The 13,247-nt window shown below is 44.6% G+C and overlaps 1 protein-coding gene across 1 annotated transcript; it reads left to right on the plus strand.

The window, feature by feature from the left end:
* The first annotated feature begins 3,686 nt into the window (after positions 1–3,686).
* TPBG (trophoblast glycoprotein) lies at positions 3,687–8,570 on the plus strand. The gene is made up of 2 exons (XM_072855370.1): positions 3,687–3,785; positions 4,196–8,570. The coding sequence occupies exon 2, from the start codon at positions 4,375–4,377 to the stop codon at positions 5,500–5,502; it is 1,128 nt and encodes a 375-aa protein (XP_072711471.1). The 5' UTR covers positions 3,687–3,785; positions 4,196–4,374; the 3' UTR covers positions 5,503–8,570.
* The last annotated feature ends 4,677 nt before the right edge of the window (positions 8,571–13,247 follow it).

A 13,247-nucleotide genomic window follows, 5' to 3' on the forward strand; every position in this document is an offset into this window, starting at 1 on the left:
AAAAGGGGTATAATGACTCCAAAAATGTCAAGCAGTATAGTTATCACAGGTTGTCCCTATGACTCTCTGCATTTCTTTAGTAGGTGTCACATTTTCACTTGGGGGGAGCTGAAATATTGGGGTACTGATTTTGAAAAGCAAGCAGTTCTCATCACTGTCACATTGTGCTGGTTTTGGCTGGGGTAGCATTAATTTTCTTCACACTAGCTGGGATGGGGCTATGTCTTGGATTTGTGCTGAAAACAGTGTTGATAATACAGGGATGTTATTATATACAGGACATTATTGCTGAGCAGTGCTTACACAGAGTCGAGGCCTCTTCTGCTTCTCACCCCACCCCACCAGCGAGTAGGCTGGGGGTGCACAAGAAGTTGGGAGGGGACACGGCTGGGACAGCTGACCCCAACTGACCAAAGGGATATCGCATACCAGATGACGTCATGCTCAGCATAGAAAGCTGGGGGAAGAAGAAGGAAGAGGGGGACGTTCGGAGTGATGGCGTTTGTCTTCCCAAGTAACCGTTACGCGTTGATGGAGCCCTGCTTTCCTGGAGATGGCTGAACACCTGCCTGCCGATGGGAAGGAGTGAATGGATTCCTTGTTTTGCTTTGCTTGCGTGCACAGCTTTTGCTTTACTTATTAAACTGCCTTTATCTCACTCAACCCACGAGTTTTCTCACTTTTAGCCTTCTGATTCTCTCCCCCATCCCACTGGGGGGAGTGAGCGAGCGGCTGTGTGGTGCTTAGTTGCTGGCTGGGGTTAAACCACCACACACATAAAGCAAGCTTTAATCTTCTGGAGGAGGACGGTCAGAAGTTTCCTTCATGATTCCAGATGACCAGCACGTCACCCAGCCTCAGCCTGGAGCAGCAAAACCACCAAGAGACTGAAGCATTGCCTCAAACCCTCCCCTTAACGTGAGCTTCTCAGTTGACCTGTAGGAATATCAGCCGCAGGAACAGTTTCCTTATGGTAAATTCTCTTCCAATTTGAGTCCTGTAGCCAAGATGATATATTTTCAAATACTATATTTTAACTCAGTCATAAGTTTTGCATAAACTTTATGCAAAAAATTGAGATGAGATTCTATGGGCTGTGCAATGCAAATTCACAAATCAATCAATTGTAATAGCCAAAACTGACCTGAAAATACATCGGCTTTTTTTCTTCATATTCCTAGTACAGATTACAAACACATCCAGGAAATCCACTCAGAAGTGTGTTCATCAGAAAGTACTGTGTCCTTTTTGGAGTATGCCTCTGAGAAAAGTTGTTCTATTTAAACAAGAAGAGAAAAGAGCAGATTAACAAGTGTTTTTCTTCCTCTTGCAAGCTTAAGCGGGCTTAGTAGGTGCAATTTACTACTAGAATAATAGGAAACAATAGGAAAATATTTGTTATTTATTATTTGCATTACCACAGCACATGCAAGCACCTGTCAGCGAGCACTCCACAAACATGGAACAAAACCCTGTTCCCTGCCCAAAATTGCTAACCTGCTGTGCATGGCGAGAGGCACAGACCCACCTAGACAGTCACGGACAGCCAGGAGCTACTAGGACAACTTTGGTCAGCACAATGAGCAGATCAGTGTAATTGCTCTTAATTGTATTATTCCATTAAAAATGACATTGTATCTAAACATTTTATGAAAAACGGTTATGGGTATGCTCAGTAAGTATCCTTTCTATGATTTATCTCAGATTTTTTGTTAATATTATCAGTTACCTATTTTATAAAGCTGTCTCCTTTTGGAAACTACCTCTTACTGGTTGGCCAATTTTTTTTTTCTTTGACTTTTTCAAAGAACTTTACTAGATTAGGATAACATGCCTTTCTCTTACAAAATGTGGGATATCTTTACCTATCTACTTTTCTAAGCATTATACTAAGACAGGCATGTGGATCTGGAACGCAAATACCTTTTAAAAACTCCTGCAGTGTAGTGCCACTGTTTTTCTAACTCAACATCAAAGCAGTAACTTCCTAAACTTCTGGAACTGCTTGTGAGTCCAAGATCTCACTGTTAACTTCAGCCACTCTGTATTTCCTTTTCTCCATAATCTTCATGTAAAGAGCATGCTGGTCTATCAGCTGGGCAGCCCCTGCCTGCCACCCCAACCCCAGACTTTTCTGCACCATAAAACTACTGTCAGGCCAGAGAGGGGAAAACAATCCTGCAGAAATCAGTGTTCTAGCTCATTATTCCCCAGATTCTGGGGCTGATTTTTTCAAGACTTCACACTGGATTAATCTGTTCATTTCCCCTATGGCTTTTGACAACTGTAAGATTTCTGGTGACTTTACCAAAAAAAGGAAGCTAGTTGATCAGGAAAGCAGAAGGAGAGTAACTCTGACATACAGGGAGAAGGAAGTCTTGTGTAAGCAGTCATCAGAAGGGTAAGGAAAGCCCAAAGGAGTCATAGACCCAAAGCACTCGGATTCACATTGCTGAAACCGGTTATTTGAATATACTGGTATGTCTTCTGTGTTAATTAGATGTTATTTAACTATCTCAATCACTTCATAGGGACCAGTGGCCCAGTACAGCACCCGTGATAGCTCCTACCATTCACCTCGTCCTCAGCTACCCCCTCTGGGGAGTAACCCAAGCGAGTTACTCATCTACAAAACAGCATTTGTACCACCCGATTGTTCAGCCATGCCCGGGCGGTTCTGGGACAGCCATAGCGACTGAAACTGTTAAATATTTTACATACAGATAGATATTTAGGCTTTTTCCTCACCATAATAAAGTTTAAATCTCAGGCTTAAGCTGTCAATTTGCGGCTCTTTTTTTCTTTTCTAATGATTATTATTACTTATGTTAGGACCTCTAAAGATCCCGGCGGGTTTGTTTTTTTTGCTTTAGTTTTGGAGCTTGTTCGGTGTATTTTGCTGCCGGTGGTGCTCCCCCCTCCCCCGAAACGCTTTCCCTGGATAGACGGGTGGGGGCAGCGGCCGGCCTCGCCCCCGCCTCCCCGCCAAGACCCGCCGGGGCCGGCGGAGACCCCTCGCCTCCTCCCCACACCCGGGCCCAGGGCGGGCTTCGGGGGGCGCCGGGCCGGGCGGTCCCGCGCCGCCGGCAGCCGGCACAGCTCCCCCGCCGTGGAAATCCTTCGGGATTTCCCACTCCTGCCGGCCTGAGCGCGCCGACCGCGGAAACAGCGGAAAACGGCACCCGGCGGCCAAGCTCCGGCGCGACGGCCCCGGCCCCGGCCGCCGCGTCGGGGCGAGCGCAGGTACGGCGCTGCCAAGGCGGGGAGCGGCGCACGGGGCTCTGGCAGCGCTCGCTGCCACCGGCGGCTCTCCCCTCGCCGGGCGGCCGGGAGCCGCTCCGTGCCAAGTCGAGCCGCCCCACCCGCCCCTCCGCCGCACCGAGGGGAGCCCCACATGGAGCGGCCCCGCTCAGCGGCAAGGTGCGCCTCCGGCAGCACCACCTGAGCCGGGGGGTGAGGAGAGCGGGGCGGGGGGGGAGCTGAGCGGACCCTCCCGGCGGGCTCCCGGGCGCTGCCGCCCGGCGGCGCGGGCGGAGCAAGAGCGCCTGGACGGCGGGTGGGAGCCAGGCGGGGCGCGGGCGGCGGCGGGGCCGCCCCTCGGGGCAGGCGCGGCCGGTGGCTCCCCCCGGCCGGGGCGGCGGTTGGTTTCTCCTGTCAGCGGAGGCAGGGCCAGGCGGGGCGAGGGTGGGCGCGGAGTTGGCGGCGGGGCCGGGGGCAGTCGGCGGCGGCGGCTCGCTCCGGCGGAGTTTGCTCCGGACGCGGGGCGGGAGCGGCGGCGGTGGGAGGTGAGGGACGGGGACCGGACGGGGCTCGGCTCGGCTCGGCGGTGGGTTTTGCGGGCGGGAGTTTGCACCGGTCGTGGCGGGGAGCGGAGGGGAGAGCCTGGGGCGGGGGCGGCAGGTGGGGAGCTGCGGGACGCGGTGGGGGGCGGCGGGTTAGACCCTTCCCTCCGTGCTCCGCCAGCTGAGCCGCCGGCCGGGTGGAGAGGAGGCGGCGTGACCTGGAAGCTGTGGGGGGAAACTTGTTCCTCGGCGGGTTCCCCCGCGCTGCCTCGGGGCCGGGGCCGCCCGGGCGAGCCACGTGTCGGGGGCAGGGGGCGAGGTGCGGGGCCGGGGGAGGGCGGGTGGGCGCGGGCGAGCGGAGCCGCGCCGCCCCGCCGCTGCCCTCTCCCTTTCCCTTTCCTCCCCTGCCGCAGGTCTGGCTGCGGGAAGCGGAGCGGAGCCGAGCCAGCCCCGGAGGAGAAGCGCCCGGAGAAGGGGCTGCCCGGAGCGGGCAGCGCCCCGGCGGGAGCCGCCGCTCGCCTCGCCTCCCCTCGCCGCCCAGAGCCGAAGGCGCCCGGAGGGGAAAGTTGTGGGCGGGGCCGGGCCGGGCGCGATGCCGGGGCGCGGCGTGCTCTGCCTGGGGCTGCTACTGCACGTCCTGCTGGGCTGCGGCTCGGCGCAGCAGCCCGGCGGCTGCCCGGCCCTCTGCGAGTGCTCCGAGACGGCCAAGACGGTGAAGTGCGTGAACAGGAACCTGACGGCGGTGCCGCCCGACCTGCCCTCCTACGTCCGCAACCTCTTCATCACCGGCAACCGCCTGGCCCGCCTGCCGGCCGGCGCCTTCCCCGCCCAGCGCCTGCCCGACCTCAGCGCCCTCAACCTCAGCGGCAACCACCTGCGGGCCGTGGAGGCCGGCGCCCTCGCGGCCCTGCCCGCCCTGCGGCAGCTGGACCTCAGCGGCAACCCCCTGGTCTCCCTCAGTCCGCAGGCCTTCGGGGAGGGCGGCAGCCCGCTGGAGGAGCTGGTCCTCCGCGGGGCCCTGCGCAACCACAGCGTCCTCCTCAGCCTGGCCGCCGTGCTGCAGTCCGGGGCCCTGCGCAACCTCAGCCGCCTGGAGCTGACCGACAACGGGCTGCTGCTGCTGCCCGCTGGCATGTTCACGGCCCTGCCCGCCCTGCGGCAGCTGGACCTCAGCAACAACTCCCTGGTGGGCCTGCGAAACGTCTCCTTCCAGGGGCTGGGCCAGCTGCAGAGCCTCAACCTCAGCGACAACTCCCTGGGCGTGCTGAGGAATGGCACCCTGGACCAGTTCCGTGGCCTGCCCGCCCTCCGGCGCATCGGCCTGGGCCGCAACACCTGGGTCTGTGACTGCGCCATCGAGGACCTGGTGGCCTGGCTCAAGGAGAGCGACCAGGTGGAGGGCAAAGAAGCCCTGACCTGCACTTACCCCGACAAGATGCTGGGCAAAGCCCTGCTGAAGATCAACGTCTCAGACCTCAACTGCTCCGTGCCCGTAGACCTGCCTTCCCAGCTACAGACTTCGTACGTCTTCCTAGGGATAGTCTTGGCTCTCATCGGGGCCATTTTCCTCCTGGTTTTGTACTTGAACCGAAAAGGAATCAAAAAGTGGATGCACAACATCAGAGATGCCTGTAGGGATCACATGGAGGGCTACCACTACAGATACGAGATCAATGCAGACCCCAGGTTAACAAACCTCAGCTCCAACTCGGATGTCTGACAAAGCGCCGCGGACGCAGGGCAGCGCACAGTAGCTATGCATGAAAAGTAGACTTACGCTTTACCCTCGTGCTTGCTTCCCTCTCCCTGGAGAAATCTCAGACGTGCTTGTAACATGAGGGGGATATTCCTCCCTGTGACGTCAAGTTCAATTTTGTTTTGAGACGCTGGGCAGCTGCGCATGGCGTTGGGCTGTATGTAGGAAACGAGCTGCTACTTCTCTTCCTCCTTACCTGTCTGTACTTGTGGGAAATTTTTTTCAAGATCTCAAAAAAAGGATTCTCTCTGATGCTCCAAAGCCACCAGAGTTTATAAAAAATTTACTGATGCAGACACTATTCAACAAAAGCTGCCTCAACTTTTTGGGAAAAAAACGTTATGTTCCTCTCTGCTAGTTTTGATCTTGTATATCCGAATTGTGATGACAACGATTCCATTTCATAGACTACCTTGAGATTTAAAAAAACAAAGAAACTCCTTTTAACAACTCCTCTGTTACAAAGAAGGAAATAAAATAGTGAGCATGCACAAATACTTTCTAGTTTTACATGTTAGGAAACTTAACGATCTCAGTAAGTCTCTTACTATTTTGTAAAGTTATTTTTGATTGCGGTTTACATGAAAAGAGAGGGGTTTTTTATACAAACTGCATCTAAACTCCATCTGAACTGTTAAATTCAATAAACAGTCTTACAAGAACTGTTGTGTTGAAGTTTGCTGTTCGATGAGAAATTTATGGACATCTAAGAATGTGGATAGCTTTATAGTCTCTGAAGTAATAGCCCTGCAGTAGTAATCTGAATACAATTTTATACAAATGTGTAGCTTAAAGACGTAAATGTTTGACAATTTTGTGAAATATGCTAGGAGAATTACACCAATCAATGATGAGAGCATTTTCACTTGGCATAAACCCCCTGGTCTGCTCTCTCAAAACAACTGCAGAATGTTGAGACAGATGCTAGGGTCTACCTTGCTGGGAAGGTACAAGAATTTACATAAGGTCTTCTCTACCAAATTTAAAAAAATCATTCAGATTAAGTTGTGGAGTTTGTAGGCTAAATAAAATTTTACCTGAATGGAATTGTTTATTATAAAAAAACATACTTTCATGTCCTGAACTAAATTAAATGCAGCTCAGTCATGTAGTCGGCAAGCTTCAGGCTTGTAAATCAATGCAGCACTTATTAAATTAAGTGCTTACCGTTTCATTTTAAGCTCTCGGTACTCGTGAAGTTCTGTAGTGGTCTACATCGAGTAACTTGATGGAACTTTACATTTATCTTAAAGCTTATAACAGGTGCATTTCAGTATCGTATGTTACTCATGCTTATTACTTGCTTCGGAATGCATTTTCTTGTAAATAGATAAAGCATGCAAAGAAAAACTTCAAAAATGCATCATTTAATATGCAACTCTGATGATGTATGAAAAGGCTAGCAAGAACCCTCCAATGGCCACCAATAATTAGTGCACTTTTTCTAATCCATTTATAGATTCTTAATGAAAAAAACACACCAACTGTAAAAGTGTGATGTGAATTGGTATCTATCAGTATATCTGTGGAGGTTTTTCCACGGTCACTGTTACTTGAAGCTCTTGAGCATCTCTGAAATTTTATGAATTACTGGCTCATTCCCTTTGCTTTCAAAAGTGACAGTTTTCTCATAGATATACGCCTTTGGTAAGAGCTCATAAATATAAAATAGTCCTTAAAGTATCAGAAGAAATATAATCTATTTTGGGCATCAGTATTATTCGAATGCATTTTTCTCTCCTTGCAACTTCAGACAAAGCAAGTAGCACAAGTTGGTTCGGACTAATTTTCTGTTGCTTTAAATTTGCTTTATTTAATAGCAGTGATTTTTTTTTTTAATGTAGTTTTGTACATTTGCCCTCAAAAGTAAAAAAATAATTAATATTAAGTACTATTAATTTTTTGATAAATCAGTGTATTTTACAATTAATGTAAGTTAAGTGATAGCCTATTTCTCCTGCTGTAATTTAAATGTATGAGCAATATCTGGTTAACGGCGTATGAATTTAAGTTTGTGGATTCTTAAAAAGCAGACTGCTGACCTGAATGTTAGCTGCCCATATTTTAAGAATACTGTAAAAACCCCAGTGTGAATAACCGTTACTGTGCAACTATGCAAACCGTTCATACTTGGTATACATAAGAGTTTATGTAAGAAGCTAGAATTTACAATAGCTATGCAGTGTGCTGTGTTGTATTGGTCATTTCAGAGATTATCAACTTACACTTACTTGTACAGTGCCAAGAGGAGTAGAGCATCATCCTTGCTTAAGATGCTCTTGTAATATAATAGATAAAATATGTACAAACCAAGCCATTTCTTGGGCAATTTCTTGTTTTTTGTTAACAGATACTTTAAAATAACTACAGTAAAAGCAATTATCCGTGATGTGTTAATGTAACAGCCATGCATTTATAGAGCTGTGTAAGGATAGGCAACAACTTTAATCGCAGTCTCTCACCAATGGACTGAGTATTTGTATAGTGAGCAAGTGTAACTGTTGTATTACATCTGTTAGTCTAAAGATTATTATTATTATTTTTGTATCATAGAAAGTCATTGTAATAGAATTTTATTAGAGACCTGGTGATGGCTACTTTAAAATAATTTTTGCCATTTGCTTACATGTGTATTTATTCGGATGTAACAGTTAGCATGTGTCAGTATTGTGTTGGATAACGTTCTCCTGCAGTGTTTGACCAACAGTGAATGCTTTGGTGTTTTGTACAATGCATTATTTGATCTTAAATCCCCTTCCATAAACAGTGCTTGAAATTTGTTTTCCTTTCCTATTACAAAATAGTTACAGTGGTACTCAGAAGACATTTAAAAAGTAGCTCCCAAAGTGCTTCAGAACTTGGTTAAAAAGTATACATTTAAAATAACATTAGTTTAAGGGTTCTTCTGAAGCACATTTTGTAATCTTACTCTGCTTTGACACCTGAAATTTCAATTGATTACCATTTCCGGAGCAGCTTAATTAGCAAGGCTGTTTTATTCATTCATTCTTCAATAAAACACGTGCAGTACTAAATGCCTCTAAAATGTGTTTTGTATACATAAACCCCCAAAGTTCTGCATGACACGGTTGTCACTGATGTTTCATAGAAAACAGCTAGACTGAAGTAGTGGGCAGATCTTCAGGGAAGGCTGCGCAGCTAAGAAGCAGAAAGGATGGTTTGTCCAAGGTTCAACTGCTTTCTTACAACTAGTTTTAGTTGTAAGAAGCTTAAAATTTTCTTAGAAGAATAGCACAAGGAATTGACATAGTTTTGATGTATTTTCCTAAAGTACTTTGGGTAAGTGCTGTTGCCAGGTAAGAAACAGAAAATTCCCCAAATCTTTCTTTATCCAAGGTAGCTTTATATTAGATCAACTGACATTTTTTTATTCTCAGCAAACCATAATATTACCAATAATTTTGACATCTAAAAAGTGATTTGAAGTTTTGCGCAACTGCTTTAAATCTTTTCAGTCAGGGTAATTTACCTTTTAAGCACTGGTGACAATCCCAGTGACACGCCAGCTAGCGAAGCAATCTGTTCAGACCTGTATTGCGTTGTTGACTGAGATGTCACTGAAGACAGGCATGGCAAAATATTCAAAATATGACTGCGGTAGGATCCCAACTCTCATTATTCTACCAGCATTTTCCCTGTGGTATACTCTGCTCTTTATGCATCTGCATAATTTCTTCTTTGCCTCATTTTCTCAAGAAATCCATTAAAAGGAGTATCATGAATCTGCACAGGTAGAGAAATCAGTCCGACTGCGCCTATATTTCGAGGTTTAGCGTCTTCATTTTCCTTTAAGCCTTAAATAAAAAAGAGCCTTTGTCAAAGTGGACAGAATGAAAATTTGATATGCACTTTTTCTTTCTCTTTAGCAGCTGAATGTTCAAGAAGAACCATTCATTCTCAGCGTATGATGAAGGAAAATAGCATTTGGTAAGAAAAACATTTCGGTTTCAAGCTTCCAAATTACATTTATATTCTATGAGAGAAGGTTGAAGGGAGACACTTACAAAGGAAACGGAGATATCCCTTTGTAATGGGTCAGCACTGGAAATCACAACGCTAGCAATAGAATCAATCAGTAATTGTTCCTGTCTGGTCGTGTTTTATGATTACAGCTCTAATTTCTTCTTGTTGCTATAAATAGAAACATTTTGCTAACAAGCGGAGTCATGTCCTATAATATTTGTAATGCAGGTGTTTCCACTGTGAGATTTTTGTGGGATGTAACAGAAGATTGAATTTAATTCAGCACCTGATGATTTAATAGTGACTAGATCAGGCCCATAACTCAATGATCCTATTTTGCAAACGTGCTGCTTACTAGTTGCAAAGACCTTGGCTTGGAATCAAACAATGAAAGCCCACCAAGGAAGAGAGAAAGCAGTCCGTTTGGGGAGTGGAACATTTATTAGATATTTCACGCATGCTTAAAGAGACGTGGGAGCAGAGGATCCTTTGCTGATACAGAAGTAAGCGTACTCTGCTAGCTTTCTGCGTCAATACAGCAGTAGCAGAAAAGTGGTGCTTTGTACCAATACAATAAACCTAACAGCACTCTTCTCCTGCCTTGAAAAAAAAACAAACAAAAAAACCCCAACCTTCTTACTTCTGTAAGAATACAGGTTTGCGGTATAAGTATGTCCTCAAAAAGAGCTTTTGCTTTCTCAACAGTGTTACAATTTACGTGCTGTCACATCCTTGGAAAACCTTGCTATGCCAGAAGTTATCTATCGCGTAGGCAAAGCTTGAAATCAGGCCTTGCATTCCCAATGTTAGCCTAAAGAGAAAAGGGGAACTATTAAGAAAATTAAAATGGTACTTTAGACAGTGTATTCATGTTGCAGTTAATAATTTAATACTTGCAATTATTTATATTTCTCAAAGTATTCACTAGATAGCTTTTCCTTTCTGATGATAGACTAACAGAATAACAGATTTGTGTTTTCTAGTAATTATGCATGAAAGCATCTGAATAAATTAGCAATGTTGTTTGAGTACATAGTGACGAAAATGTTAGAAATCTCATGTTCTAGAATGTTTCAATATTCTAGAAACTTTAGATGTGCAAGAAACTGCTGTAACTTTTTCAGTTTAAGTTTTATTTCTTAATTAAAATTATTCTTGAAGAAAAACACAAGAAAATATTTACCAGACTGCTTATAAATGTTATATGTTCACCCTGTTGATTTACTTACTATTTAATTACAATATCCTTGCAGATATTGAGGTCTTTGCTAAAGGTGTAGTTGTATTCTTATAGCTCAAATTGATGATTGTGCTGTGAATTTGCATGACAGAGTAATGAAAAAGCAACGTCCTTCTAGATAGCCTGATTAATTTCTTTAGAAAGAAATTTGGTCAGTGAATATAAGGGCTTGTGTTTTAATTGTTCTTGTTATTTTGGACATAATTTGATAGCTTTTTGGTTTTTAATATATGCAGTTTTGATTTTCAAGTTAGGTGCCAATTCTAAATTTAACAGTAATGGATTTTCAGGTTTTTAATGGCTAGATCAAACTGTGTGTTTTGAAGTCTTCAAATACATATTTACATAGTGAAATATAGAGGTACTGTTATTCCTGATGGTGTGCATTTTCTTACTGTGAAGGAACTATTAAAGAAACGTACTGCTGAATCAGAGAATGAAGGGTGAACTCCAGAGAAAAAGCATTCTGATGGCAAACTCTTTTATTCTTACAACCTTTTTAACGCAGATACTTAGACTGGAAATTCAAAGCGAAGGATGACATTTCATCTTCTCATAGATAGCTACTGCAGATGTCTGAAATTCTAATAGGACGGAGTGATTTTTTGGGGCTGTCCCAAGAGCATAGCTGATAACTCTGTTAGTCTTGTGTCTAAGTTGTTTGTTATTATTGGTTTTTTCACATTCTTAGGACATCTAACACGGAAGGATGTTTGGCGTTACATGTGACAGATTGATCTGTCCTAGATTTTATCTTAGGACTGCTCTGTCTTAGTATCTGTACACATTCTACGGCACATATTCCATTTGTTCTAGTAGAAATTTTATCTATAGCATAGCCTAAGGTAGCTTTACATGAAATCATGGGCATTTATGCAATAAAGAACTCATTTGTCAAATTGACATTGTCAAATGTCAGATAGACATTTTAACAGAATGCGGTGTATACTTCATGCTGGCAATGTAAAAGCATCAAGTAACGGTAGTGAAATATTAAAATAAGAAAAAATACCATTTATTGCAAGAATGCTGTAAGCAGTCATGAACTGACACAACTTCGGGGCATTTGAGCAGTTTAAGCTTGTTTTGAAGATGGAAAAAGAAGTCGTTACTACATTGACAGTTTTCTTCTTCAGGTAGGTGTCTTCATTCATTCTCCTTAACAGCTTATGAACAAACAGTAACCGAATCCTGCAGATACATGTGGATTTGAATCCATTTAAGTCAGTGGCTTTACCCCAGTGCTTTTATGTTTCCCTGTTTTCAGGGGCGGGTGCTTTTGTTAGCCTGGAGGGGACTAAGAGAGAGCTCCTAAACATCAGAAAACAATAATTTTTATTTTATGTATACATATATGCATTTTGCACATGCACACACACACACACATATATGTATAATGTAAAACTAGGAGGTTGAAGAGGAGTAGAGTCCAAGGCACACCAGTCTCTCCAGTACATTCTGTTGGCTAGCTTAGGGGACTATTTTTTTCCCCCACATTGGAAAGGGCACCTAAGTGCCTAAATGGAGTAAGTATGCCTCTGAGAAGCACTTAAGACATACTTCATGTTGCTGCACACCTAGTGCGGCTGTTAGCAGTGCGGCCGTTAGCAAGTTAACACAAATTGGTGCTGAGTGGCCAAGATTTTCCGAAGTGACCACAATTTGGGGTTCTGCTTTCAAAGTAGCTTAAAGGGGCTTCATTTTCAAAAGTTGTTGAACACCTTCCTGAAAATTACACTGTTTTTCTTTTAAGGTGAATTGAACTACATGTGGTAAAAACAATTTTCAGTGTGAAAAGGCATGTGTCCAGTATATACTTGAGCGAGAATATAAATACTTGTAAGAGCTTTTGAAATTCCCCAGTCTTTGGTCTCTGTTGTTTCTCAGATTCATTGAGATCTCTGTAACACTGTCTATACAGAATATTCTTCCTCTTCTCCAGCTCACTTATTTAATCTTCTATAATCCAGATACTTTTTTCCGTCACCTTTGTTTTGTGACCAAGCTTGATTACTTCATGTTGGTAAGCAAAAGTAGAATTCCTATGAAACAAGTCACACATAAAATCAATGTTTATCACTAAGCAGATTAATTAATAAGGTTATATTTGTTGTTAGACTTTCATTCAGGTTTTCTCTTTTCCTGTTTGTCCCTTTCTGTTTAGTTTTCCAGCATACCAGAAAGCTTCTGTGGTAGCCCAGAGGAGCTCTCTGATTCCGATTTCCAGTAATGAAAAAGGAGATCTTACTTTGAGACAATTGTCGAGAAAAAAACTTGCAGAAACAGTGCTCGAACTTTTCTGACAGGATAGTAAAATGTCACTGAAAATAGCTCTGCTAACATATTCTTCATTTGTCAGAAATGCTACATATGCAGAAAGAACTGGAATGCTGAATTTGTGATACTGATATATGTGCTGTTTAACGAGACTGGGAGATTTTTATTAGAATAGGTTATGGTACTTCTGCTCTGATTTCTCCTCCCT

The sequence above is a fragment of the Ciconia boyciana genome, chromosome 3 (assembly GCF_034638445.1).
Source record: "Ciconia boyciana chromosome 3, ASM3463844v1, whole genome shotgun sequence".
Taxonomy (NCBI): domain Eukaryota; kingdom Metazoa; phylum Chordata; class Aves; order Ciconiiformes; family Ciconiidae; genus Ciconia; species Ciconia boyciana.

Coding starts and splice junctions, on each gene's coding strand:
- TPBG (XM_072855370.1), top strand. CDS start 4,375: ATGCCGGGGCGCGGCGTGCTCTGCCTGGGGCTGCTACTGCACGTCCTG.